The 27580-nt window shown below is 42.6% G+C and overlaps 2 protein-coding genes and 1 long non-coding RNA gene across 5 annotated transcripts in view; 1 reads left to right on the top strand and 2 right to left on the bottom strand.

The window, feature by feature from the left end:
• The window catches only part of LOC125982461 (rho GTPase-activating protein 26), a 42619-nt gene extending 32116 nt beyond the window's left edge, over positions 1 to 10503 (bottom strand). For 2 of the 3 annotated variants that reach the window (XR_007486398.1, XM_049743014.1), the window contains exons 1-4: positions 10356 to 10503; positions 9577 to 9685; positions 8871 to 9262; positions 8536 to 8791 (exon numbers count right to left, since the gene is read on the bottom strand). Coding sequence is in view for 2 of the 3 variants with exons in the window: in XM_049743014.1 (XP_049598971.1) it covers positions 8536 to 8689 (154 nt within the window). In the remaining variant the exon portion in view is untranslated. The remainder of the gene's footprint in view (positions 1 to 8535; positions 8792 to 8870; positions 9263 to 9576; positions 9686 to 10355) is intronic. The other variant, XM_049743015.1, reaches the window with a different exon arrangement.
• LOC125982465 (putative fibroblast growth factor 1) lies at positions 10154 to 11810 on the top strand. The gene is made up of 3 exons (XM_049743021.2): positions 10154 to 10538; positions 10754 to 10857; positions 11283 to 11810. Exons 1-3 carry the CDS (start codon positions 10316 to 10318, stop codon positions 11559 to 11561), a joined length of 606 nt encoding a protein of 201 aa, XP_049598978.1. The 5' UTR covers positions 10154 to 10315; the 3' UTR covers positions 11562 to 11810.
• Positions 11020 to 27580, bottom strand: part of LOC125982467 (uncharacterized) — a 39542-nt gene continuing 22981 nt past the window's right edge. The window contains exon 4 of the long non-coding RNA XR_007486400.2: positions 11020 to 11529. This is a non-coding gene — a long non-coding RNA (uncharacterized lncRNA). The remainder of the gene's footprint in view (positions 11530 to 27580) is intronic.

Raw genomic sequence — 27580 nt, 5'->3', positions numbered from 1 at the left:
CAAAAGAACATCCAGGCTATAATGTTGACGGCAACATCTGGAACTTTGGCGTACATCACAACGACATTCTTAGAAGATGACGACGAAAACCACACATTGTACGTTATGATAAGGGAGCACAAAGGTGAAAGGAGATATAATGTTTATTTAAAGTCTTTTATTCTTCTCACATTTTATCATTATGGAGTATTTTTATAATTATTCAACAAAAATGATGTCATGCAGTTTTTACACTTGGGATCAGCGGTCATGACTAAGAGTCCGTAAATCAAAAAAAATGAACCGTGAAGGGAAATTTGAAACCATCAAGAAAATAAATGTTTGTAAGTTTAGAGTGAGCACACACATGCACACACAAACAGACGAAGAGAAAAGTACCAGGAAGACGATCCCGAAAATAGCCCGCATTTGGATTCACTTAAAATGAAAACAGAGGCCAGGGCATGACACAGCATGCCGGTTGACAAAGCAAATTTAGCGTACACACGCTGGAAACCATCCCTTTGTCGCTCTTGGCAGATGGCTTTCATCACATTTGGACTAGTCCGAGTGCTAAGGGGGACCATTCCATTAAGTAACACAAAAATCACCAATCAAAACGATTATCCTGCAATCAGTTTAAATAAAGTTAAGAAATTCAGTTTTGTTGATGGAGTTTTTCTTCACCCCTGGCATTTCGTTGCTCGCCCCAAAGTGATTGAATGGTGCTAAGGGCCCAACACACACAGACGGAACAATGAACATATAAAGCCGAGAGGAGGGGGGGGGGGGGGGGGCAATGGTCGCCCATAAAGTCCTCCGATAGAATGAACTGTGAAAGCCATGGTGAATAGGCAGCAATAGGCAGCAATTGTTTGAGAAACGGGCAGAAACAAGGGAAAGGGAGTCACGCCAGCGAGAGATGGCAAAGAGCTGAGCACAGAAACAAGTCTGAGAGGCACCACAGATGTCACATGTGGATTTATGGCTCTTGCTCCCAGTGAAGGTTTTACGCTTTCTCCAGTGTAGAAATGTGGGCCATGTTGAAGTCAAGCGCCATTGGATGTTTGAGTGAAACTTAAAGGTTCTACAAAGTCTTCCAAGATGCATTCTCCCACAGGAAGTCATGGAATGAATAGGTTCCAAGTGCAAACCGTCATCAGTACGGTATTTTGAAAGTGTCACAGTCGTACACATCCGTTTTAAAATTGCAAAATCTTGACAGTGTTAAATGTCATTAGAATTGATTGATGGTAAATTAGCCATAAGTAACAAATGGTCTTTTTATTCACCCAATTTGAAACACGATTTAATTGAGTTTAACATACAGAGATGTGAGTAAAAAGAAGAAAAACTCTGTACATCTGCCAGCCTTTTATATTTTCCCTCCTCTTGTCCCTGGCCAAATAACTTTGGTATCCTAGCAACGGACACAAAGAGCCCAAGACACCACAAGGAGGAAGTTTCTCGGACTTTTTTTTTTTCCTTACAGTATCTCGTATTCCTTCCGTCTTTGTTTTTATGTTACCTATTAATTTAGATTTCTCATTGGCAGCTATGAGTTTGCAACACTAATCAGTGCTCTCCCCTCCCCTCCCTTAACCCTACCCTCATTTATTCCCTAGCCCCCTTTGACCTCAGTGTCCCGCCCTCATTTCGGAATTTTCTGCCACGCCTGCTGCTGACACAGCCAACACAGACAACAAGGGACGGTTTTCCTACCCCCCCCCACCCCTCATCTCTTTTAAAAAGAGCGCCTGTGGGGTGAAATCGCCCCTCGGACCTCTGGAAAAATCCACAGCAGGAATGCGTGATGAGCTCACTTGGCCTACAATCCAACAACCTTGTAATTTAGAGGAAATCACCCAGATTTTTTTTGTTGGAGAATATCCGATCACATGATCACAAGTCAGGTTCCCCGGGGGAAAAAAAAAGTTACATGCCTATAAAGAAAATAAATAATGAGGGATTAGTATATTTAATATTTTGTAAATGGGTACTGCATACTGTATGACAAATGCATATAATTTAGAATTAGCATAAGCCTTATGCTTTTGCATGTTAGAAATCAGGCCAGCTTGAGCCTAGTAGTGACAGCGAGAGAAGTCAGCGAGAGGATGGAAACCACAATAACCAGATTAGAGCCAGTTTCCAAAATAGCCTTCGTCCACTTCCTCGCCGTCGCCCAACATAAGCCTGAACTCTGTCCCAGACAGCATGCACAAAAAATACTGCAAAATGCCTCAAATGACTGGTGGCAACATGGTAGACCAGATTCAACGCGAGCCATTCGTTTGGCTGTGAGCCGTTCATAAACTCATGTTAGCAAAACAGCAAAACAACAACAACAAGAATATCAAAGGAACTAGAAAAGTTAGTTCAGGAAAACGCAAAACACATTTTCCTTGATTTTGCATTCATTTAGTTTCATACAGTGGTTAACCTGTCTTTGTATTTTTTGTTAATCGTGTTTATTAGAATATTCTCTGTACAGTTACATTTTCTCTACAATGTGTGGACAAAACCACAACCTGCTTTTTTATGATTCTGCATCTGAGTTCCCGCTGCTCTGGAATAAAATACTCGCAAAAATTGGTAACATCTGCCATTATGCCTACTTTGCACATTTCTAAACAGAAGTGTTCACACGTGCACCTGGCAAATGTATGAATTTAAGTGTTTTTTGTTTGAATGTGATGTACCGAGTTCAAACTTGTCTGATGGATTACGCCGGTATCTACAGCGTGACAATTCCTCTCGCCAAACTTGAAGTTTGAAGTGAACACAACACCCTGCCAGTGGGCGGGCAACCCGAATGCCAACTCAGACTGAAAAACAGTGAGCGGTTCAACAGCAGGCTCCGCCAGTCTTGGCCTGAATCATTGCTGACCTTATTTTATTGCCTATCCACTCCCCCTTTGACTCCTGTAGACACCTTGGAAGGCAAAACGAGACATTTGTGCAGCTTGGCCGACCAAACTGCTGCGGTAGAAAGGAATGTGACATCCTGTTCTCGTTTATCTTGAAATAGCTCAAGATGACACGTGAAGTGATGAGGAAAAAAAAAGAAGTTGCTTCTAGGGCTAAATTAGCAAAGCTTGTTTAAAATGATGCTCTTTTGGACAGCCGTGATGTTTCCATGGCAACTGGCAAAACTCCATATACTAGATATTGTGTATATACAGAACATGAATACAGTATGAACTACACCCACAGTTTCTTTTTCCTCCTCCGATCACTTTTTTTGTCCTTAGGAAGTATGAAACGGGAAGTCCTAAAACTAGAACAGGATGAGGAAGTAAATCCCACATCCAGACGTCCATGCTCCCAACATTAAGACAGAATGGGAACATGCTTGAAACAATGTCGTGGAAATAAACATTTATAGGCCTAGTAGACACTTAATTGTCTTAAATTAGTGCTTTGGCGCACTGTATTGAAAAGCAGTATTCACTGCAGTAAAGAAAGCTGTTTCTAATATTTTGACTCAAGTATTTTCTGCTCTTATATCGTGCATATTATTTGTAGCTGCTGACCATTTGCCAGAGGTATTCGCAGTCTTCCCAGAAATCTAGCTTCAAATGCAATGTGGGGCACAAAAGGATTCTTCCGACTCCAGTTCTAAGAATGACTAAGTACGCTTAAAAGGCCTTGTATGTTATTACCAGCGCAATCATCTACTGACTTATTATGTCAACAGTTCAGAACATGAGCAAGTTACGACTCTTATACTTGACACTTCCTCCCGTGCTAACTTGCGTCGGTCAGCACAAGAGGTGACAACCAAAGCCAATGTGTGTGTTCACGCTCGTGTGAACACTCATGCATGCATGAGAGCAAGCTGTCTCCGACACCTGCTGTGGGGCGGAATGAAAAGTCAAAGCAAAACGGGCCGAGAGAATTGTTTTTAAAGTGGTGAATGACTCGAATGCCATCAGAAGGAATGTTTGTTCATGACGCTAATAAGGACACGCTTACAGTAAACGAAAGGAAGGATGGATGAAATTCCATCGTTGGACAATAAAAGTGACTTCTAATGAGCTGCCAAAATAAATCAAATTTACGAGTGAAAATACAGCATTTGTTCATCATGCCAACTCAAAAGCCTCCTTTTCCATTAAGAAAAAAAACCCAGAACAGTCGCCACACTTATCTGCTGGCTTTTATAGGGACTTATCATAAATCTTGGTTCCAATAGGAAACAAAAAAAAAAAAAAAAGGCCCCGTTAGACGCTTTGTTAGAACTCAACACATATTGTACAAAAACATTCTTCTGCACAGACTTTTTTATTTTGCATCTTTAGCTCACCCAGTGTCACCTCTCTAATATTGAAACAATAATTTTACTATAGTAAAAGTACTTTAGGGTTATTTCAATAATCCCTGAATTGAGTGGTATGCAGTGTTGCCATGTTACCTTGTTGTTGTTGGGCTTAAAAAAAATGGTCCAATGAATGACTTCAAATAATCACAATCATGCAGAAATGATCTAAAAGAGAGCAACATGTGATGGTCTGCTGAGCATACTGCCCAGTCGGACCAAATCTGACATCACCATTTCAAAATTCACTAAATGCCTCAAAAGCATCGAGCTCTGTAAACAACATCCATGAGGATTATGCCGCTTTTACATACAAATGTGAATTAATATGAATAAATAATTAAGAGCTCCGCCCCCTCCTCACTGGTGAGCCAGACAGCAGCCCCAAGTCATGCAGCTTTGCACCCCCAACTATATCAGCACACACAGATGAAGCACCCACACTCCCAGCAGATTACCCCATTAAAGCTGAGCTCAGGCTGGCTTTGCACCCAGAAGGCCACGCCCCCAAACCCCACCCCCATACTGCAGAGGCGTGTGTACAGGATGCCCATTAAATGTGATAATGCAGAACGGGACAGCGTGGATTAAATATTCTTAGCGGCCGTTATTTTAAGAGCGGGCGGGACAAAACATGGTCTTCATGCCAGTGGGTTGGGGTTTGTTTGGGTTGGTCTCCGCTTTGCTTTCCAGCTCACCCCGTGGGGGCACGTGCTCCGTCACTTGGAGTCACGCTAGCAATAAAATGGTGCATCGTTTCAAATAGATATTTTGGATAAATATCTGAAGCGCCGCCACAGCTCTAAGGAAAGCGAGAGAGAAGCCGGAGTTGAGTCTCTTCAAGGCCACAACACAAAGAACAGCTTAGTCGGCATTCTTTCCTGACGTGTTTTAAGTATCCTAGCAGATGGAAAGCTCAAAGGGATGTTGACAACTTTGGTTAAAGTGTGTGTTCTTTTATTTTTCCAACCGGACTTCCCACTACATCGGAATTATGGAATTGAGAGCAATCACTGAAGTTATTCTATATTTCCTATTATTTCTATATTTCTATTCTGTGAAGCTTCACAGGTTCCCATACGGATGTGAGGCAGGAGAGGTCAACGACTTGTCAAAGCGGCTCTTCTCTGTTCACTTTCAAAGCTTTGCGGCGGCAGGACAATGATTGTTTTGTTAACGTGCAGCGACATGCACGTCTGGAAATATGAAAGCAATTGTTGGATTTGTGTTCCATCCAAGCGCCACCTGTGGAAAGTCTCTCCCACGTGGGAACATCACAGCTGCCTCGAACTCTTGCAAGTCTGGGCAGTCAGTTTGCAATAAAGCCTGAGGTTTGCTATTTTTTTATTTTTTTTTTAGATTAGAGCCACACCTTTTTCTCCACTGAACGCTTCCAGTTCATTATCACACACTTGTCTCGAATCTGCGCCCGCGAGGCTGAGAGGCGAATGGAGACCTCAAGCCGCAAATTCCCTTTTAAGAGGTTCAGAGTTCAGAGGATGAAATAAATCAGTCCTGGTTTCCTCCATTTTTTTTTCCCCCTGAAGGCGCTATCACGTCGGTACAGTCTGAGAGACAGTTCTCACGCCAATTTAAGAGATTTTTACAAGTAAAGAAATGAGCTATAATTATAGTTGGAGAATAGTTTGCATAGTGAGGTTCAATTTGAAGCTGAACTTTCCAACTTTGGTTTCCTTACAACACTCAAATATCACCTTCGCATGGTAAAAAAATAAATTGCAATGTGTCCATATAATTTTTTTTAGCAGGTTAACCAGACCTTCCTTGTGGTAAACGTTCATGTTGAAACAGCTGAGAAAGTGAACATGCCATCATGCAGCGGTAATTTGCTAAAGGTCGATTTAACAATAAGGCTCGACAACCACCTGCATTCTTTTTTTTTTTTTCCACAGGAAGCAAAAGTGCAGCTGAATATTTTCATGAGCAAACAAATGAGAAGCTCACACCCAAACCAATGAAGTGGCAATTCACACTTAAGTAACACAATTACGCTTTATTTCACTTTTCTGGAAAACATTTCATCACCCAATTAGATGGTGGTGGTATGCTCAGACATTAGCGAGTCATTTCCAAGTGGTTGCTGTGGTAACAAGGTCGCCGTGAGTATCGAAAGGCTGAGTCACTGCGATGTTACTTGAGCCCACATGATGAAATATTCAAAAGTCAACATGAGAAAACTACATGCATGACGTTGGGCTTTAAGTCCACTGGTTGTGTGGTAGGTTGTCTTTAATTTGTCTCGAATCTTTACATAGGTAACCTTGAGATGCAAGTTCAATTTGTTCCGTGACTACGCTTGTAATGCAAATAATCTTTTCGCATTGAAATGAATGGAAATGCTATTAATTGGTTCCTACCTCTCTGTATTATTTTATCAATCAAAACATTTCAAATCTAAGACACCAAAAATGATGCTTAGAATATGCCATTCTGATTCAAGTCTTGCTTTTATGCACCAGGACAGAGCTCTCAGTCCTGCCCTATTTTCCTTCAGCAGCAGAGTACATCACAGCTTGAGGAAGACCCCCAACCCCCACTGTGCTCCACTGCAATGACACACACACCCACACAAAGATGCACATCCTTTGGGAGGCAAAATAGCTTCAGATCTTGCTTCAAATACAGAATATTCATATTTCAAGTCCTGCAAGCACACTGGCATGAAGCCCACCTTCTCAGCTCAGTCCCATTGTCTCCTCCACAACCTAAATTCCATCCTCAAAAGGAAAAAAAAATAATAATAATATAAAGGCCATGGTGTCCTTTTTTTTTCCATTTGCCCCTTGGCACATACTCTTCCGGAGTAGCTTTGAAAAGAAGGTTTGACTCCCTTCCCTCCGCCATAATTGACAATTAGTTCTGCTGCGGTGTGCAAGGCGCTCATCTATCAGCACGGTTGACAGTCGTGCTACGCTATTAGCCGCCTCATAACTGGACAACAACACAGTGGGTGGCTGCGGGGAAAAACAAACGCGTAAAGTAGCCGAGGCAGATGACAGGAGGGCAAGAGGGCACGGGAGTAAAGAATCATTCCCAGTCATTTACACAAAAGCGCTAATGTTAAAGGTCGGGTTTAAAGTCGAGTAGCAAGGCCATTATCAAGACAGCGCTAATGGTCGGATGCAGGACTGTTTTGAAGCCACCGCAGGCTTCATTCGCGTGCCGCAAAAATATGTGTGTGCAGGCACACTGTGGGCTATAATTGAGGCTGTGAGGTTGTCATTATAAGCCCTGCTTGTATACGTTTGCAAATTTCAGCTTTGGGTCATTTCAAAACACTGTTACTCCAAACTGTGGAAAAGATACACAATTCTCACATTCTAATGAATTCAATCCGTCTTTAGGCGTTGTCCTATCACCTCATTGCGTGCACACAAAGTGTTGTAGGGCTCATAAGGAATGTGCCATTTCCATATTTACAACATATGTGCACAGAATTACAAAGACATGCATTCCAAACTAAAGACAAAACAGCAGTGTATTCTCTTTTTATGTTAGGCTTCTCCTCAATTCGCCTCATTTGAGTTCTGCACTTGGAAACGATCATCTAAACAAAATAACATCCGATGGAGGGAAATGGTACGTGGAATGTCTTCTGGTAAGCAGCAGCACTCTGCTAGAATGGCACGGAACAGCCACAATGGTCATTCATTTGCATTTTCCAGATCGCACCAATGAACAATGAATATTTTTTTGAATGGAGTGAGGTACCCCTGGCTCGGAAAATTAGCCCATCGAAACAAGTGGAGGTTTTGGTCTTGACACAAATTTACAGTTGTGACTCCCTTCCAAATCCCCAAGCCATTAGTATCTTATTTACAAGATGAACTTTACTGTAGCTCAATCCATTATCGCTATCTCGACAGCATGAGAGCATCTTTATTTCCTCCCGCGCATACCAGCACTCACAAGTCTCTGATATACAGAGAACAGCACTCCCAGGTTCTCCCAAGTACAAGATATTCAAAATAGAGGTGCTGACATTTTTTTTTTTTTTTATGGCACTGGCATTCTTACACCTTGACCACTAATAACAAGGGAGCACTTGAACAAGAGGAGTGATGTACTCCCAAACACATGCATGTCACAACAACATGAATAAAATGTTTAATCATTCTCGTTTTTTGCATCATTTTGGGTGTTCCTAATTTTGTGACCTGTGAGCGTCATCAAGCGTATCCATGGACATGAAGTGTGCGTAACATCAAACTTACTTTTGAGCGCTTGGATGAGCGCCTTGCCATCCTTGATGAGCTCCTTGATAAACTTGCTGGTCTTGTCCAGCTCCAGTTCGTGGGATTTGAGTCTTTCCCTGAATTGCGGACTATCCAGGTAGCAGTCACTGAACTCTAGGGCGGGCAGTCCCATCTTCGCCCCCTTGCCTGCACACAAGCTGCTGGGACGAGCCGGCAACAATGAAAGCTCCGAGGAGGAACCAGCAGCGATCCCTGACGTGGGCTGCTATAGCGGCTATTAAAGGGAGGTGCAAAAATCCGATTACAGGTAATCAACGTGAGAAATGATACCCGAGAAAAAGGGGAAGCCTTACCTGCATAACCTTGCGTTAATATGTTCTGCAAAACCCCGGTTCAAGTCAAGCGCTTCTCTGGGCGCGACACAAGCGCAACATCCAATGGGAGTAAATGTGAAAAGTTCTCAGAATAAATCCAATATGGCAATATATCGTCCAGATGCTCATGCAAACTGGTGCTGCATTCCTGTCGACCGAGTCATGCCGGAGAGGATAGTCCAGTCCGATGGGGGCGATGATGAAGGAGGGAGGGAGCAGAACAGAGCAGAGCGCCGTCCAAATTGTGCACAACTCGCGTGAAAGCTTCGCTTCGACAGCTCGCGGTCAACCTACCACACGGCTAATTCGTGGACTGGCGTCTCTCTTGTGCAATCGGATACATTTAAAGGAACCAGGGGCGGGCGTTGTTCCTTTGCAGATTCACACATGGGGGGGGAAAGGGGGCAAACACAATTGTCATTTCCCCCCATCCCAAAAAACCCGCAGTACAGTATAGTCACAGTAAAGGTGTTAAGATAATATATAGGACGAAACAAATTGTCCATTTAGCTCAATTGCATATTTCTAAATAAGAAAAATAATAAAAACAAAAATATTCTCACCCTCTTCAGTCATTTGTAGCTGCTTTCACATACTCACGTTATTGTTATTGCTTACTACGTGAAAAGTAGATAATTTTTGCCCACAGTAAAGGGATCTTTTTTTTTTCAGTAGAGGGATTCACTTGTTTTGAAGGGGGTTGCGGTGACGTCATGACAGCTAGAACTGACGGATGAGGGTAACTTGATTGTAGCTCTTTGGCGTCCTCTGTTGGCAGTAAGGAGGCAATACGTCTATTTTTTTAAATAGGGGGGCACAAAATGACAAAAATATAATTATTTAAATGAGACTGGACGAGAAAATATCAGAAAAAAATCCTATACATTGGAAAAAATGTAAACGTAATAGGAAAACTAATACTATCAGACAAAAATACACTTGAGTCACACCATTTGACACATGTGAACTCTTGACCTATGCTGTCATTATTCCCATCTATCCTTCTTATGAGAGTGTTATTCAGCAAATACCAAACCTCTCACGTTAACCACTGAGTTGCTGTTTCTACATCCTAACCGCTTCTATCAGTGCTGCAAAGTTGTTGCATAAGGATTATCACCGATGACTCCATATTCCGCAATCAGATGATTCAATTCATACAGAATTTCCGTTCAGTTAAAAAGTAGTATTGCGCACTGTTACATCATCAGTCACTTCACGTTTATGGTGCTGTCTGGCCCTTTTACCGAATTCCCTCAAAAGTTACGTCACTGCCATCTGGAACTATTTCTATTTATTTACTTGGGTAATTGTGAAATCAGGTTTGATCATGTGAAGCATTTCCTGAGCTCCTATCAGAAAAGGAGTTGTTTGGACCCAACTTCCTCGCTCTCACTTGCTCACTCAAACATTCTTCAGGTAACATGAGCGGAGAAGGCATCGCGTCTGCTTCACATCACAAACCTCAAAGCCTCGGGAGGATGTCTGAAGGAGATGTAATGACGCTGCCGAGCAACTCGCTGGGTAACTTGTCCCGGCATGAGCCTCGCACTCTCACCCGGCTGTACTGTTGCAGTGGGGGCCACCATCTGAGGATTCTGAAGGATGGGACTGTCAATGGTGATCTGGTGGAAAATGACGTCTATGGTGAGTACGTTTTGATGCAATATAATCATTTTTATTTTTCTAAAAAGGCCTTATCAGCCTTTCTGAAACTCAACGCTACTTCTTGATTACAAATTGATTTAAAATAAGTAATTTAACTGAGGCTTTTGATCGACGCAGAAGATTTATGTTAACTGTTACTTGATCAAATCTGTCCACTATAACACAATATGCAAAATGTCATATGTGCTACGTAGACATCCTGAGGCTGCAGGCTACAAATGTGGGCGAGGTCGTGGTGATGGGTGAGCACGCCAAAAGGTACCTGGCCATGAACAAGAAAGGACGTCTCTATGGATCAGTAAGTTTCAACTCGAACTAAAGTTAAATAACACTATCAAAAATTGCAATTATATTGTAATCATTCAAATGAACTTATATTGTAGTTGTACTATGTTCATTTTGTTTTCACTTGTCAATTATTTAACTGGTTCTTTTATCACAAACAAGATATTTAGGTTGAATTATCTGACATGTTTCGGCTTGTACTTCCAACACTGATGAAGGCGGAAGTACAAGCCAATATCTTGTTTGTGATAAAAGAACCAGTTAAATAACTTATATTGTGATTAATATCATATATATATATAAAAAAAAATAGGACAGTTCCACTGTGTATAAAATAATGTAAAGATATGAATATATAAATTATCACAAAGGTCAGTTGACAGTTGAGTCACGACATGCTGTCATGACGAATAAGTGCTATCCTCCTCTGTGTTGCAGCTGACGCTCAACGATGAGTGTTACTTTCTGGAGAAATACGAGGAGAACCACTACAACACATATCGGTCACGAAAATACGAGTGGTACGTGGCGATCAAGAAGAACGGAAAAATTAAAGCGGGCCCCAAGGCGGATCTGACACAGAAGGCCGTCTTCTTCCTGCCAAGGTCGGCGGACGAGAGTTATGGCGCAGGTGAAACTCAACCACAGGATCAGCCAGACGCTTGCAACGTTGACATTTGGGAGCCTTGCAAAAAAAAAAAAAAAATGAATCAATAAAACATGAAACCTGGAGCACAATAGCACCCCCCCCCCCCACCTCCAAATAATGTGACATTGTCTGTAACACTATAAAAAGCTACATTTATTTGGATGAGTCCATTTTAAAAAATAATGTATAACACTATTAATTCTTTTTTAATATTTTTATTTTTCTGAAAATGATTTATACTCACAAAACGTTAATACGATTAACTTTCACGTTATATTTTATACGGTTGTGAATGTCAATAAATAATTACGCTCTTAGGTGTTATATTGTCAAGTTTCAAACGCTGCCCCCTTTTCTAACATGTCAGGACACGTTTCTTATTGTTGCAATTTACATGTAGCCACAAGAGGGGAGCACAGATCTAAATTTCAACTCAGATGAACTTCTCCTGCAGTCAAGCACTTGGCTAGAATTTTGGGTTTCAAACTAGAAGTTTGCACAGGTAGAGTCATTTGAACTCATGCAAATATGGATGCATACAAAACAATATGAATTTCTGGGGAGGACAAACATTCTTATGCGGTTTAACACAGCTCAAATGAGTGAGTTCCTGTCAGGAGACAACAAGTCTGGATCTGAGGATTCAATGAAGGCTAAATTCGGTGCAGATAACTGCAGCTCAAACAAAGACAACAACCTCGGATCGTCCTAACCAAGAAGAATTTGTCCTTTTTTCACATAATGTTCAAAGCACACTTCAACCTGTCACATATGTCTCTGTGTTTTCTTCAAAACTGCACCATGACAAGATGGGAAGTGACGTCGGACAGTTCCGGGCACTGGAATGTTGTGCCCCACCTTGGTCTTATCTATTGTATTGAAAAACAGCTACAGTGCATGTCAAACTTTTTGTGATAGTACATGGGTAATGAATACTAATAATAGATTTCTAAATATTTCATAATATTTAATTTTATTTCTTTATTTTTGTCATCAAGTGTGGTGGTGGCCACCATGCATGGTGGGGCAGCGCCCCTTGTGCACTCGATTGGCCATCTGCCAATGCCACTCTTTTTTTTTTTTAATACGGTCATCAAGCAAAATCTAAATGTGCCAATCCTTGCGACTAACAGTGTTACGCAACCTGTGACCTCTCTCTGAAAAGACACACAAGCGCACACACGCACACATCGTAGCGCCTAACAAAATGCCCCAACAAAGATGGAAAAAACAGTTGACGGCTTTTGTCACACAAGCATAGGAACAGGACTGCAATACACATACATGCACATTCACTCTTGCTCTCTCTCACACACACACACACACAGACACACAAACACACACACAAAGTGTTGGTTGGCCATTGGCCTGTGGGTCTGCGCGGGGCAGGAAGGGAATCATACACTGTAAACTGAACAAGGGCCGGCTTCCTCTGGGAGTCCCGAAGCCTGACAGCAGCCAAGAACCTCTAACACACACACACACACACACGGACATTCACTCATCTGTTACTCCTCTCTCTTTCCTCATTTCCATCTTTCTTTATTTGCCCTTCCTGCCTGCATCTCCTCCAACGTCTGTCTTTTTGCTTTGCTCCTCATCCCCTATGCAATTCATCCGGCTCTCCTCTCAGTTAGTCTTTTAAAAAATATATTTTCTGTGCACATTTAAATGTCTATATTTCAATGTACTACTTATTATGTTCATATTTTCTCAACCACTACCATCATAAATATTAATACAAACTTCACAGTGTACTAGGACATTTATCTGGGGTTGTAAATGTTCAACATGTTCAACCGCAGAAACTGTTTTAGTTCATTGTAAAATGAATAAATAGGCTACAGAAGAAAAGAAATGTGGATTAGAGTAGGAGCCATGCAAAGACATTGAAAGGATACAAATTTATTCTCTTTATGCAAGTGGCTGGTAAGCAGTATAGGGTGCCCCCAGACTTTCACAAAAAATCATCTGGGATAGCTTCCAGCTCCCCCGTGACCATAATATAGAAAAGGAATGGATATTAAAAATAGAATTAAAAACTTCCTAGGCATATGTAACTAAAGCCTATTATAAATTCCAAACACTACAAAAGCAATGTTGTATTCGGGCAAATCAGATAATTTGCCACACATTGTGGACGCATAATGACCTGATTAGTGATGGGGATTAAAAAGGTCACTCTGTTCTCTGCAGGCACACATACACACACTAGCGGAAACAGGGGGCTGCGTATCCGACAGCTGATCCTCAACCTAAAAAAATGCTGACTCAGAACTTTTGATTGCCGAGTCGTGAGGTCTGAAGAGATGAGGAAGACAACTAGGGCCAGGTATGATTCAACATCACTATGGTTCTTGATTTTAGAGTGCGTGAGTAATAACACGATCAACAAGTTGCCTCCTTGTGGAGGTCATGCAAGCAAAGCATTGTGGGAGTCTATAAACCCAATGAGAGTTTTTTTTTTTTTGGGGGGGGGGGGGGGGGGGGGGGGGGGGGGGGGGGGGAATTGAGCAGCAGAACACTGGTTGATGCCGCAATGGCATAAAATGGCTCCGCAAAGTATCCGAGCTGAGGCTTGGCTGCACCAAGCAAAACAAAGGAAAAGTCGGCCAAAAACAACGCCAGATTTCAGCTTCCATTGTATTCCCTTAACCATCTAGAACAGCTTTGCGAGCCCTGCGGTACTGCTGGAAATAGGAACAACATTTGGTCAAACCTCTAATCAATTACGTAACCAATCTGGTTAGTTTCGTATACCCAAATATTTAAAATAATTTGGTGTGACCAAAACGGATTCAGGTTAACCTAGCTTGGTGTTGACTGTTGACATTTTCTTATTAGTTATTTGTCATTTAATATACATATTGTATGATATACAGTATTATTTTATTATATTGCTATATTATTACCATTATTTGTCTTCAGTAAGAAGCAAGAAAAAAAAAAAACATGTAAGTTAGGGTCTATTTTGAGCAGCTACTTCGGTTACCTGCTAAGGTATGTGAAAGCGCTTGCATAAGCGTGCACACAACGTCATGCACAAAAAGACAGAAGAGTCATCTCGTAAAACACGATTGAGCCTGTGATGAGCCCATTTTTCGACAGGATATGATGCAAAAAGGCCAAATTCCCTTTCCATGGAACAAGTCCTATTTTGGCCCGCCAGTGCGTAAGCAAAGCCACGACGCCCCCTTTTTTCCCCAGCGTCTCCTTTCTGGGAAAGAGACGTCCGACTTGAACCTCTTATCTCTTCCATTTCCCCTTTCCTGTCATTGACAACATGAAAAGCAAAAGGAAACATAGATCACTAAACAGAGCTATTTAAGGCAAATAGCTCTCATTCCACACGTCCCGGATCGGCCGCAACTGTTTGACTGTGGCCCTGACCATGTCACTGCTCCCACCTTTTTTTATAGCTTTACTTCCTGGCTCGTTTTAGGCCACATCCTCGTGTGTGTATGTGTGTTGACTCGAGAAGCAACTATAATTGTCCAGAGGAATGTCTAATGCAAACCTTTTGAAGTGCTCCATTGTCTGGAGGGGAGGAGGTGACAAAAGAACATCAGGAAGTGATACAAGTGGTGCTTACAGTACATTTCCTCAAACAGCACACACACACAGAGACTAATAAACGTTTCTATCCAAATGGACCACTCCCTTTTTTCTCGGTTTATGAACGCCATGGTTCACACACGGTCAATAAAAAGTTAAATAAGCCTGTTGCAAAGAAAAACAGCAGCACCTACAAAGGGAAGTAAATAGTCTGTAAGATGAATTCAAGTGTAGGATGTTGTGAACGGGTTTTCAAAATCATCTTACGCTATGTGGTCATTTGAATTTTGAACTCATTTGAGCCTTGTTGCTAACAAAACACCACGCTGCAGAAAAAAAACCTGCACAGTATTTAAAGGTGTTGAAGTAATTAGCGTTTGAACTCTGTTGCTAACCAAAACAGCAGCACCAACATTAGCATGACTATTCAGATGAATTTAAAAGAAGGCACTAACTAGAAAATTAATCAATATTTAGTATTGACAAGCACTCAAGTAACTACTTGTGCTCGTATGGAAACTAAACAAGATTATGTTTAAAAAAAAAAAAATCATCCAGTTGTTTTGAACTTCCACACAGCAAGTCGGCCGACTCGGGCCAGGCCGGGCCGAGGCGAGCAGACGAGTTTAAAACAACTGCTGCTGGCTGCTTTCAAGTGGGGCATCCATGCTGAACGCCACTCTATTCTTGTCGGAGGGGGACAGCTCCCTGGCTTCAAAGTGCTGCAGCAGCACCGGCATGCTTTTCTGTCTCATTTCCAAAGGAAGCGCTCCGGGCACACTCTCAATGTTATTTTACGGCTCGGTGCTGCCGCCGGGGTCTTACGCGACTGACGGGACCAGGAAATCTGTCCTCCCCCATTTTTTTTTTTTTTTGGCAGGGGTTTAGTTCTTTTCTCCTGCCCGTTCTCCCCTCCCACAAATTCAGTGTGTGTAATTTGACTAAAAATGAACGCCGCAAAACTGCCCGTTCAAATAAAATAGCATGTCTGTACTATTAGATAGCCCAAAAAATAATAATGTCCTCACACTATTTATTAAGTGAAGAACAGATGCTCCAAATACTGAGATCATTGAAGCAGAGGGCCAAATTCAAAAGAAGCTTGGGGTTTAAAATGAAAAATTAAAAAGAATGGGCCTCGTGGTTCGGTAAAAATGTGTGTGCTTTATTTTGGAGTACGAGCGATTTGCTTGCCAATGCCTGAGGAAAGCGAGGCGGTGTGGTTGCAGATGGTGGTGAGGTGGAGCCCACATGACAAGTGTGTGTGTGTGCTCCTAACTTCTGGGAAGACAAATGACGGACGCTTGTTTGTCTCATCTATTTACTATTCCATCTATTTCATGCATTTTGTAAAGCTCTAATAAGGGTTCTCCATATTGTATTGTGCTTATGACTTTTTTTGCATTTTCATCTGTCACCCTTGACCCTGACCTACTTATTCAGTTCAGGTTTACTGGCAACACTAATTTTACACATGCACACGTACCATGGCCGAGGTTACCAAGGCCCACCGTGTACAGTTACTCACAACCCCAGGAAGCGGAGGTATGACATCACCTTATCATCTCCTGTGGGCCCAAAGAGTGGGGGTGGAGGTCTGCAAGAAGGAAGAGGAGGAGGAGGAGGAGGAGGGGTGGCAATGGGGAGAGAGCAGGTGGGGGTTGAGGAAAGGATGACAGACTGGAGAGCGGAAGAAAAAAAAAGATAAAGCCAAAAGAAAGATAAGCCAAATAAAGGGCAGCGGATGACATCATAGACCATGTTGACTTCCTGTGACAACACACACACACACACTCGCACAAGCTGTGGCCGTCAGTCACATAACGACACACACTTAACATGGCATGCGTTAAAAACAGACCTTCGCTGCGGAGGGTGTTTTAATCCAGTTAGGCTTGCTCTGCGAAAGGAGGTCAGGTTGAGGAAATAAACGCGCCGCTGGCTTTTATTACTCACACATGACGGACACACGCGCATTATCAGGACTGACAGTCCACTCACTTCTCGACTAATGATAAAGTCAGAACTTTGAAGATAAGGTTTCAATTTCATTGGAAAAATAGCACAATATTACAAAATGAAGGACAGAATTAAGCAGGAAAAAATGTTGCAATATTACAAAAATAACGTCAGCTAAATATAGCTGATAGTCATTATGCTTGGAATACAGAAAACAAAAAAATCTAAACACGCTTCTATCATGTAACAAAAAGCTATACTTAACCTTCAGTGGACAATACAAATCCCCAAAATAACCAGGATTAACGTCACGGATGGGTGGAAATAGAAACACAAATACAAGTTCATAGGATAATTCATCACCCTGAGTGAATTGTGTACGATAAGTGCTTGGAGGAGAAACAATGGCAGGAAAATATGCACGTCATCAAGTGCTGAGCCAGTCTGGCTGGGAACGATAAACCGTAATACGCATGGGTTCAACAAGGCAATCTATTATAGTAAAATGAAATGCTGCCTCCAAATTTGAAAATACAATCCACCTATTATGACCTGTTTTCTTTCCAATTAGAACTACCACCCTAGTACCTGCTTGCGTTGTAGCAACGTCGCCATGGTAACGCCCCCCCTTACTCTGCACTGGTTCAGCAGGAAGGAGGGGGGACTCATTTGCATGAGATAAAACAATTTCAACAAGACTTTTAAGACACCAGAGAACTATTTTAAATGAGGGGAATATGGCATCATATCTGATATAAGATGACAATGTACCAGTTTGTGTTGCCGTGAACTATAAGGATGCAATATCGCTCTCACGCTCACACACAAGTATGTCTATACACACACGCACAATCCCAGGTAGTCTAAATGTCTGCACAGGAAGCGGCACAAAACACGCTAAGTGTGTTGTTTCATTTTGCAATAAAGCTGTAAAAGGAAGCTTGCTATAATTCCCACGTGTTGATGCATAGAAAAATATGCACCACCGCACGTCATCATGGGCCATAAGGGCACAGAATGGGAAGAGGCCATGGCATTTTCCACTCGTTTACAGTGGGAAAATGAGCAATCAGCCAACGAGCCCCACTAGGACAATAGAAAGACTAATAGGATTTGCATCATCATTATTTTGCTTAGGCCAAGAAAACAATGACAATTTACCCTTCAATGTTAGCTTACAGGGGTTGGGCAGAAATCATATCCATCCATCCACCCATCCATCCATCCATCTGATTCATAATTTGACTCTGATCCCAAATAAAACCTAACAAAGCTTGTGTTAACATCCAAGGTGAACCAACAACACACATGAACCCTTTCAGAGAAACACATAATTGCATTTTCCAGCAGCGCCATTGACTGAGACATGTCGTCCGCTCGGCATCACAATGTGGCATTGAGCTATAAATGGATCCCTCCGCGCTATTTATAGCATCACTGGATCAGATGGTGGGCGGAAGGCACCGTCACACGACACCGAGAAGGTTCCGACCTTCTCCTACACGCTCTCATGTGGCCTTTGTGTGCTTCCTGATCGGGGTTACCCTCAAAAGTGCTTGCATCATCGACCGCAATACATCTATCCTGACACAAAAATCAGTGAATGGAATATCAAGAGGAAGTGAGGAACCACAACGGCATGCATTTATCTGTGTGTGAGAGAGAGTGTCAGCGTATGACTAAATATAGCCTTGTTTCCCTGGTAACACCTGAGGATCATACTAATAGTGTTGGCACAACATCCACCATCGGCATGCTCGTTCATAAAAATGCCAAACTGCCTCCATGTGAATAAATATGACATCATATCACGGACTATGTGAATCAAGCCTTTATTTGAGCGGATGAAAGAGAGCGATCAGCCAGGCGGAACAATCCGTGATGGCTTTTGTGCCACATCCACAAGTCTTCCGTCGGGGGGGTACGCCAGTGGATGGGGGAGACCGGCCATAAGGGATGTGCAAAAGACTTCAGTGAATTTTTCTTTACATCATCACCTTTGGCGGTACGTCCACCCCTGCTCTGATGGCCGCCATGTATTCCATGCATTTGATGGAAAAGTCGCCCCTACCAACATGGCCGCCACTTTTTTTTTTTAATCTCCATTTGTGATGAAAACCATCTTGTGTAAAGGGGCCCCTTAAGGTACCAAAGCAGACCACCTCCATCTGTTGGTCACTATGTACATCTTGAAGAGGTGTGGTCACATCCGTCTGGCGTTTTGGATAGCAGCAAGAGTGCTATTGTATAAAGTGACAAGACCATCAAAGGACGTTTTTTTTATGACTGCGGTGTTCAAAGGAACAGTTTGATATGTTCAAAGCATGCAAACACACCACAGGAGACAGAGAGAGGCTGCTGGTGAACGGAAAGTTCAGCGTTAAAGACAGCTACGGATGACGCCTGTGAGAAAAGGCCTCCAAAAGGCATTTGATAGCGCTCATCAAGGAGCGAAGCCGAACCTCCATCACGTTTTGTCATTCTCGGACTCTGGAGTGATGGCAATGCTTCCCACATGTGCTTTTAAGGCATTTTGACCAAAACAACATTGCGGAAAAATATTCATAACAAATACATTCTTCTTATTTCCATTTCAGAGCTGCAGCCTGAAAGTGCATATATGAGCAAGCATTTGCTTCATCAAGTGTGGGAAGTGAGTATGGTGCGAATGAAAGTAGGTGGCGCTAGTGTGGGTGGTGTAGCTATGTGGTGTTGGAGGTGGCAACCTTCCCCAGACCTCACCAACTAATCCCGTTCATAACAAAGGCCTGCCTCTCTGCTCGGCTGGACTCTGAGCCCGGCCGGGCCCGGCCCAAAACCCTGCTGTTTACAATATCCCTACTCTTGCTTTTTGAAAAAGAGTTTCATGGTTCCGACTTGAGGGACAGACCGAGCTGGTGTGTGAACGCGTGTGAAGGGGGTTAGAGAGCTGCGGAGAAAGAGGCCACAAAGGTGCTGTTTTGTCCAGCGGGAACAAGGGAGCTATTACACAAGACATGGGGAGAGGAAGGAAGGAAGGCAGGAAGGGAGGGAGGAAGGGAGATTGAGGAAGGAGGAGGTGGAGGAGGAGGAGGAGGAGGCGGAGAAGGCCCTGTGGAGGATTAGCTGGCTGGCCAGCTGCTCCCTGAGGGACTAAACATAAGAGACACTTTTATTCTGACAGGAAGACTTGACTCTCGAGAGCCCGTGAAGAACAAGAGGCTGGATTTGAAAAGAATAACATTTAGGGGGAATCTACAGTATCCCCAGAAAAATAAACACCACCCTTGCGTGGATGCTTCCAGATTAGGGAGGGAGGTCAGAGGCAACGGGGAGAAAAAAAAAAAAAAGGGACGAGCGCTGGAAAGTCTTGCATGAGAGCAGAAGAATAATCTGGCCAGTCCAAACCCTGTTGCTAACCAAAACAGCATCACCCACCGACGCACATAAACACACCCACAGACAAAAGGACCGCGTGTTGTACGACGAAGTCCCTGTGCAGTATTCAAGATGATCTTATGTTACACGTCTTTAACCACGATTAGAGATGATGTATTGGCCGCTACAACATTTCCACATGTATTGTCATTGTTTTGTCAAGATAGTGAGGCCGGACAGAACATCTGGACTTCAGGGGACATTGGAGATGCTAAAGACTCCCTAGATGCCCTGTTTTCTTTGAGATTATTGCAAGCAGAGAAAGTTACCAAAATATCAGTTTACGCTCATCTTCAATGTATCATCCCACGCAACCAATGTCTTATTTTTGAGAGCCCAGTTCAAAAACATGCAGTCAGGTATATTCTAGCACAAAACAAATAAAATCTGCCTTTACATAATTACAAACTCAGTTGTGATTATCGGAGACAATTTTATTTATTGTAATTTGCAGTTGTGTATTATTATTTTGCCAAGCTGTAAACAATTTGAAGCTTTCAAAAAAGTCAGGTCCCTCGTTCGATAAAGATTTTCCTTCACCCATTCAAGAACTTCAGATTTTAAGAAGGCCATCTCAAGATGATGCAGTGAACGTTGGACTCAATGTACGGCGCATATGACACGCTTAAGCAGGATCATGTGTTCCTGTGGGCTGCAGGGATGCCTATAAGTGGCGTCTGACAGCCCACAGGAGCCGTAGCTCTTCCCAAAGAAGACAATAATGATATCTCCATTGACGCACACCAGTAGGTCATTCTGACACAGCTCGCACGGCGCCTGAAAGCATCTCGCAACAATTCGCCAGACGACGACTACCAGTTTTCTTTCTTTCCTTCCTGCCCTTGCGTCCGCGTTTACCTCGCTGTCTTCTTCTCCATATGGCAGCCATTTGTCTGGAGGAGGTCTGTCAGACATAAATAATAGCTTATGAAAAAACTCAAGGAGAAAGCTGAGGGACAGGCTGGCTGGGGGCGAGGAGGGGGGGGGGGGTAGCTAAATCGCTGCATTTATCTCGTTTGGCTTTCAGAACTCAGACAAGGTGGAAGAGTGGAGCACCTCAAGTACAGTGGCAGCTTAACGACTTTCATCAATTGGTTTAGCATAGTTACCATGCAAAATATCCTTATTTTTACATTCATCCATTCATAGCAAGTCAAGCTCCGCACATCCCTGCACGCACAAATCTGTATGTGCGCGTGCATCGTGATTAACATTCGCCCCAATTCGCTGAGGGACACGCATTCTAAGCCCTTCCTTCCTGCTCCGAGTGGAATTCTCATTAGCTGATAACTACTTTTCAAGAGAGCGCTGCATTCCTCCGCTGGATACCGGGCGGGGGCCTTGCTCGCAGGACCCCACAAAACACACACGCACAGGCATACAAATGGATTCAGATACACTAAATGCGATTTGCAATTTTTGGGAGTTTCACCGTACTACTGTGCGCCAGTGAGCAGACCTTAAATTATGTGTCAATGTTTTTTTGGGGGGGGGGGATTTATGTATAAAAGTATTAGTGGTGTCGGTGCATGGTATCGGTGACTACTAAATAGTTGATACTCGTATTGTCTGGGGGAAAAAGGATATCCCTAAATATAATATGTATTATAGTCATATATTTAATATCTTTTTATGAATTAGTGGTTGGGTTCAGCAACAGGTGGATTTTTTTTTTCAAAACCATAAATGACAACATATGGTAAAAGCCATACGTTTTTATAGGGCAAACTAAAAACAAACTACGAAAATATCTCGAAAAAAACAACTATTTAGAGACAAATTAAGCCATCTCTGCAATAGGTGCCCCCCCCCCCCCCCCCCCCCAACGCTGACTCCGACTGGCCCGGTTGGAGATCGCCATTCAACTCCTCCAAGGCTGTAAACCTTTCATCAGTAGAAAATCGTGACAGAACGTGAGAAATAGGAAGGACTGGACTGGTAAACCACGGACGCAAGCATTTGAGCCCTCAGGGGGACTCAGCCAAACTGTTTTGAACCTGCTCCACAGCGAAGCGTGGCTAAACATTTTGAGGTTCTTTGTCATCTCCGGCACACCTCGTTGGCTTTTACTCTGATGTTGAACTTTGTATGAGTCCTGCATGAGATCTCAAGGATTAAAAACACTTTGGAGAATTCTGAAGAAGTGTCGAAATGTGCAACGGTGTCAATGCTGACAAGGAAGGGGGGGGGGGGGGGGCATTTGGAATGTGGATGCATGTGTCCCTGATGTCCATGTGCAAAAAGGTGGCGGCTGAGAGATTCGTCAACCAATGAGCATCTGGGTCATATTCTTCTTCCTGTGTTTGCAAATAATATATATAATCACGACTGATCAACATCCGGAATTAACAGTCCAAACATTGTGGATTTTATTGACCGTAACTGTCATGTCAGCACATGACACCTTTATGGCGAGCATCTTGTCCAGATGTGTTTTAAGCAATGATGGATGATTCAATATTTATTTAGGAGTACATGAAAATATTTTTGTTTCTTACAGCATTTTTTTTTTTTTTTTGCACAAGCTATGGGGCAAGTGAAGCTTTGTAGTGCTGCAAAACTTACTATTATTATTACTGTTCCTAAGGGATTTTTTTTTTTTGTTAATTTGGAAGTAAATAGTAGATTGAGGGCTGAAATTATATTCCAAGGCTTGGAGTAATGGGCCAGCTCCACCGCCCACTTAGGCCTCATTCAACTCATTTGTCTGGCTCCTTTCCCTCTGCATGAACACTTCCTCTCAGCCTGTAAAATGATCACCGGACGACTGCTTGATTCGCCTCTGAGCTTTGCTTTCCACTCATCTACTTTGCTGCTATTTCCACTTTTGCTTGAGCAGCTTCCGTCCCACCTCCGGACATGTAACCTTAATTTGCTACAACGTGGATCTCGGCCCCTTTTTTGCCTTCAGTCAGTTTTATATTAGATGAAGGTCTTCACTGATTTGCACGCACAGTAAGGCAGCTATTTTTCTAGTATGATTTTTTTAGCCAAAATAAAATATGACCAGTTTTGGTCCATTGAAACAGAGGCCATCACTGGTGGTGGAAGTCAACAGGTGATCAACAGCTAATGCAGTTTCATTATAGAGTTTGAATTAAAGGAAAATTCATTTTATGGAGAAAAGCAGATTCACGCAAAGAAAACTGGGTGGAACTGAAAAGTAATATAAACATGAACTCACAGCAACTCTGGAGTGATTAGTTCAAGACGATGGAAATGGAATACATCCAAGGACTGTGTGAAAGATTTTCAGACAATTTATTTGAAATACTTGATTATCTGATATTTTGCTGCTCAACCCAAAAAGACATACAACAACTAACTGAACTCTTTCTGGCACCTGTGCAGGAATTTGGGCTTTTTTCTCCCTTAGGTAAATCTTTTATGGAAAAGGGTTTGTGGCTTTAGCCTGCTGCACTCAAGCTGATGTTTATGGAAGGAAGTGCACCTTCCATAATTTATGTATTAACTGAGTGTGTGTGTCCACTTGTGTCGTTTTCTTCAGAGGATTGTTAATTGTCTCTCTTTGTCAATGGACTGTCAAATTGTTACGAGAGAATGTATCGCTTCTTCCTGTGGCTGCTCTACCACGTCAGGAACAAGTCACGGTTGTCCATAAAGATCCCCAAATCTTTGCGTCCCAATCCGAAACTTCAGATTTTTGACGCTCGTACGATCCAGCTGGAACGTTTGTGTCCAGAAAGCTACTAATGACTTCAGCAGAAGAGCTTCAAACATCCTCTCGGCCGTCGCCAGAGTCAGGTTGGCAGATGTTCTGAGCTGCCTCTCAGACGTTTGGCGTCTTTCGAGTAGATAAAGAACGCGGTGTGCTTTCGGTAGCACGATACCCGTTAACGATAAGATGTTCTGATATTTAAGAGACAAGTTTGCCTCAAGTCTCAAAGGCAAGGGATCCTGTTTTGGTCCATATGTTTGTTACGTCCCACCCTGTGATAAACGCACAGGCATGTCTCTGGCCACCTGTTGAAGCCATGAATCCGCTTTGCTCCAAACATCTGCTTTCTTTCAAACACATGATCTGGGATGCGAGGGTTCGTAACGAAAGAATACAAAGCTTTGACACGCTGGCTGGGAGTCAGCCTGGCTTTTGACTTCTCGCTCTCCTGCCAAACCCCGAGGTGATGAGAAAACCTTTCTCTTGAAGGAAGTATCCTCATCCGTCATTCTCTACCACTTTCCAGTCAAGTTTGTTAACTTGCCATCATAAAAGTGCATCATATATTGCAGGTAGACGCTCTTAGTGTCTTCCAAGTTTTCCTTGTAGACCATAGTCTGCTATTTCACTGTTGCAAAATAGCCATTCCAGACCACATTGCCAGTGCTACTTTTTCATCCTGGAGGACCAGCAAAGCTTCCGAACAGACTACTGTTGGGCCCACGGATGTACTTTTGTCTGTTTCCAGCCATTACTTCTACTGTCCTTCTGTCAGTCAACCATTCAACGATGTCCATGATGGTGAAGAATCACTACCAACAAACTGTTATGGATTAGAGTTGGTGCAAACTTCAGATCAGAAAGAAATATTGAATACATTCCACGTCAGCTCATTTTGGGTATTGGTCAACTTCAAGGTCGATGCCAATCCTGGTCCGAGATGTGATGGAAAATTTTCCAAACAGGAGAACCTTAGCACTTCTTTTTTTACCAAAACTAACAGGGACCCAAGAGGAGCCACAAAATGGCATAAATTCACATTTGGGCTCCAGCAAATGGGAGTCTCATCTCCCACGTACATACGTATCCGGTTGATTCACTTGTTACACCGGGGCCATTACAGTGTGGCTTGGGTTTCTCCCGAGCGTTCCCACACAGAGAAGATCTTTGTTCTGTTTTGAACTGTGAGCAATGAGACGCTCTTGGAAAAGAGGAATCCAACTGTTCCCAGGATCCTTTTCACCTGCACCAGAAAACAACGGGAAGAATGGGGACGTTCTATCAAGGGGGGGGGGTCCTGTGATGGAGAACATCAATGTATGGTAGTAATTTACAGACGAGGGAACAAATAAATGTTTGATGTTCCTATAGTCAATGATAACATTTGCGACATTTTGACATCCATCCATTATCCACACCGCTTATCCTCATGAATTCATGTGCTCCTATTTTCAATGTGGAAATTGGACAGGAGCATTTGACCAACAGCCTCATCACATGGAGAATCGAGCGGAAGCATAGTCTGGCTTGAAGATGTGAAACACACTCGTGGGACGAACTCACTACACAAACATTATCACAAGGCCTGCTAAACCAGTTTGATCATCAACCAGTTTTCTTGCCAGCCACCACTTCCGCTTTTTTGGACTTTGAAGTTCCAGCGTGCATGCGTGTGTGCCTGAATGAGCGGACAAGGCCCTGATATTAGCTCGAGTTCAACTTGGGTTAAGGTGAGGATTAGAGTTAAGGCTTCAGGAAATGAATGGAAGTCAATGTAATGTGCTTGAAGTGATGTGATGGTAGGAAGTCATCCGTATGTGTGTGTGTGTGTGCGTGTGTGTCTTCTCAAGGCGGTCTCAGAGGATGTAAATCACCCTGTCCAAAGTGATCACTGTGAAAACATCCTGTGTGCGTGCTGAGACACCACCATTCCCCAATGCACACGCACACACACACACAAACACACACAAGGCTATAATATGGTATGAGCTAGTTGAGTGAAGGGAAAAATATCAACAGTAAAACTTCCAAAGTGGGACACAAGCCGTTCCTGGTTGCCTTCCAAGTGGTTCCATTTTTTTATACAGTGCAGAATCAATCAACATTAAAAGTCAAATAAAGTTATATTACAAAATTTGAAAAACAGTCATAAACTTAAATATAGACACGTTTCATTGGATTGCTGACTTTTTGCTGGACTTTTCTAAAATCGGGATCATCACACATTTCTTCTTCCACCTCTGAAACTTTTTGGGCGGGTTGGCTTTCCAGTAACATGCCTATGAGAGTGTGTTGTTCCATTCGACAGCTATAAATAACATGGAGACATCTGTGATAACAAGCTATTGAAATGATGCAGATGAGTGTGATGCGGCCTTGCATGCAAGGGACATATTGGAGAGTTTGTCAGTGATTGGCGGGGGCGGGGTGGGGTGGGGTGATGCTTTCCAGACAGGACGTCCACTACTTAGTAAACATCTACACGCAGTAAATCAAGTGTAATGCTTTTTCTGAGGCTTTTTTGTGGGTGTGACAACATCAATACCAATGATGGCAAAAAGGAAGAATGTCATAGAACCAGAAATGGACTGGAAGCAATTGCGGCATGGTGGTAGCATAATGCTACCATAGTGTTGATGTGAAGTCATCAAGCCAAAACACAAAGACTCATAGACTCCAAAAGCAAATCAACTACTGACTGAACTAAATAAATAAAAGAATTGTATGCTTGAAGCATCACCTTTCTTATAAAACCAGAATAAATGAAATGCCAAGTGTTTTTTTTATGACCGTTTTTGAGCAATTAAATGAGGATCTACTAGACTTCCAAGTAATTAGATAATAAATATCAGTAAATAGACGGATAAAGAAAACAGGAACCAACTGTTTTATCTTATCTACTGTTTACAACTCCTTTGTGCGGAGACTCTCAAGAGTTTTTTTTTGCCATTCGTCGCCATGTATGTGTTTTCATCCAATCACTGATGAGTTACACTTTGTCACTTCCACAAAAGGCAACACTTCCTGTGGTGAAATGTCAATAAGGGGTCGTGATTGAAAGGTAAAGGCGGTAAAGCTAAATTGCTCTATGACACTTTGTTTATTGACTTTTTGGCCACAAAGTATCACATACTGAAGAAAATTAAACGTGTTGATTGGGATCAGGCTTATAATTTTCATTTGAGTTCGTTTTTTCTTATTCAATTTGTTTTCTGGAGTGTTTTTATTTAGTTTGTATACAAAAAACTTGTTTTTTTTAAATTTGTTTTAGCTTTAGGTTATTTTTTCTATTTTTTTTAGATTGAAATTTGACATGGTGGTCGCCTCCCACCCTGCATTTGTATGACTTCATTGCACCGAGACGAAGGCCTGGCAATCGAGGGTTGGCACCATCACGTGAGAAAGGGGATATAGGCAGGGGGGCACGACAGTAGGTGGGTGGCTCGGCCATTGTGAGGGTTTAGCCTACTGTTAGCT

This window comes from Syngnathus scovelli, chromosome 15 (assembly GCF_024217435.2).
Source record: "Syngnathus scovelli strain Florida chromosome 15, RoL_Ssco_1.2, whole genome shotgun sequence".
NCBI lineage: Eukaryota > Metazoa > Chordata > Actinopteri > Syngnathiformes > Syngnathidae > Syngnathus > Syngnathus scovelli.
This window is presented reverse-complemented; position numbering and strand designations above follow the sequence as displayed.

Coding starts and splice junctions, on each gene's coding strand:
- LOC125982465 (XM_049743021.2), top strand. CDS start 10,316: ATGAGCGGAGAAGGCATCGCGTCTGCTTCACATCACAAACCTCAAAGC. Junction 10,539..10,753: donor GGTGGAAAATGACGTCTATG/GTGAGTACGTTT, acceptor TGTGCTACGTAG/ACATCCTGAGGCTGCAGGCT. Junction 10,858..11,282: donor AAGGACGTCTCTATGGATCA/GTAAGTTTCAAC, acceptor TCTGTGTTGCAG/CTGACGCTCAACGATGAGTG.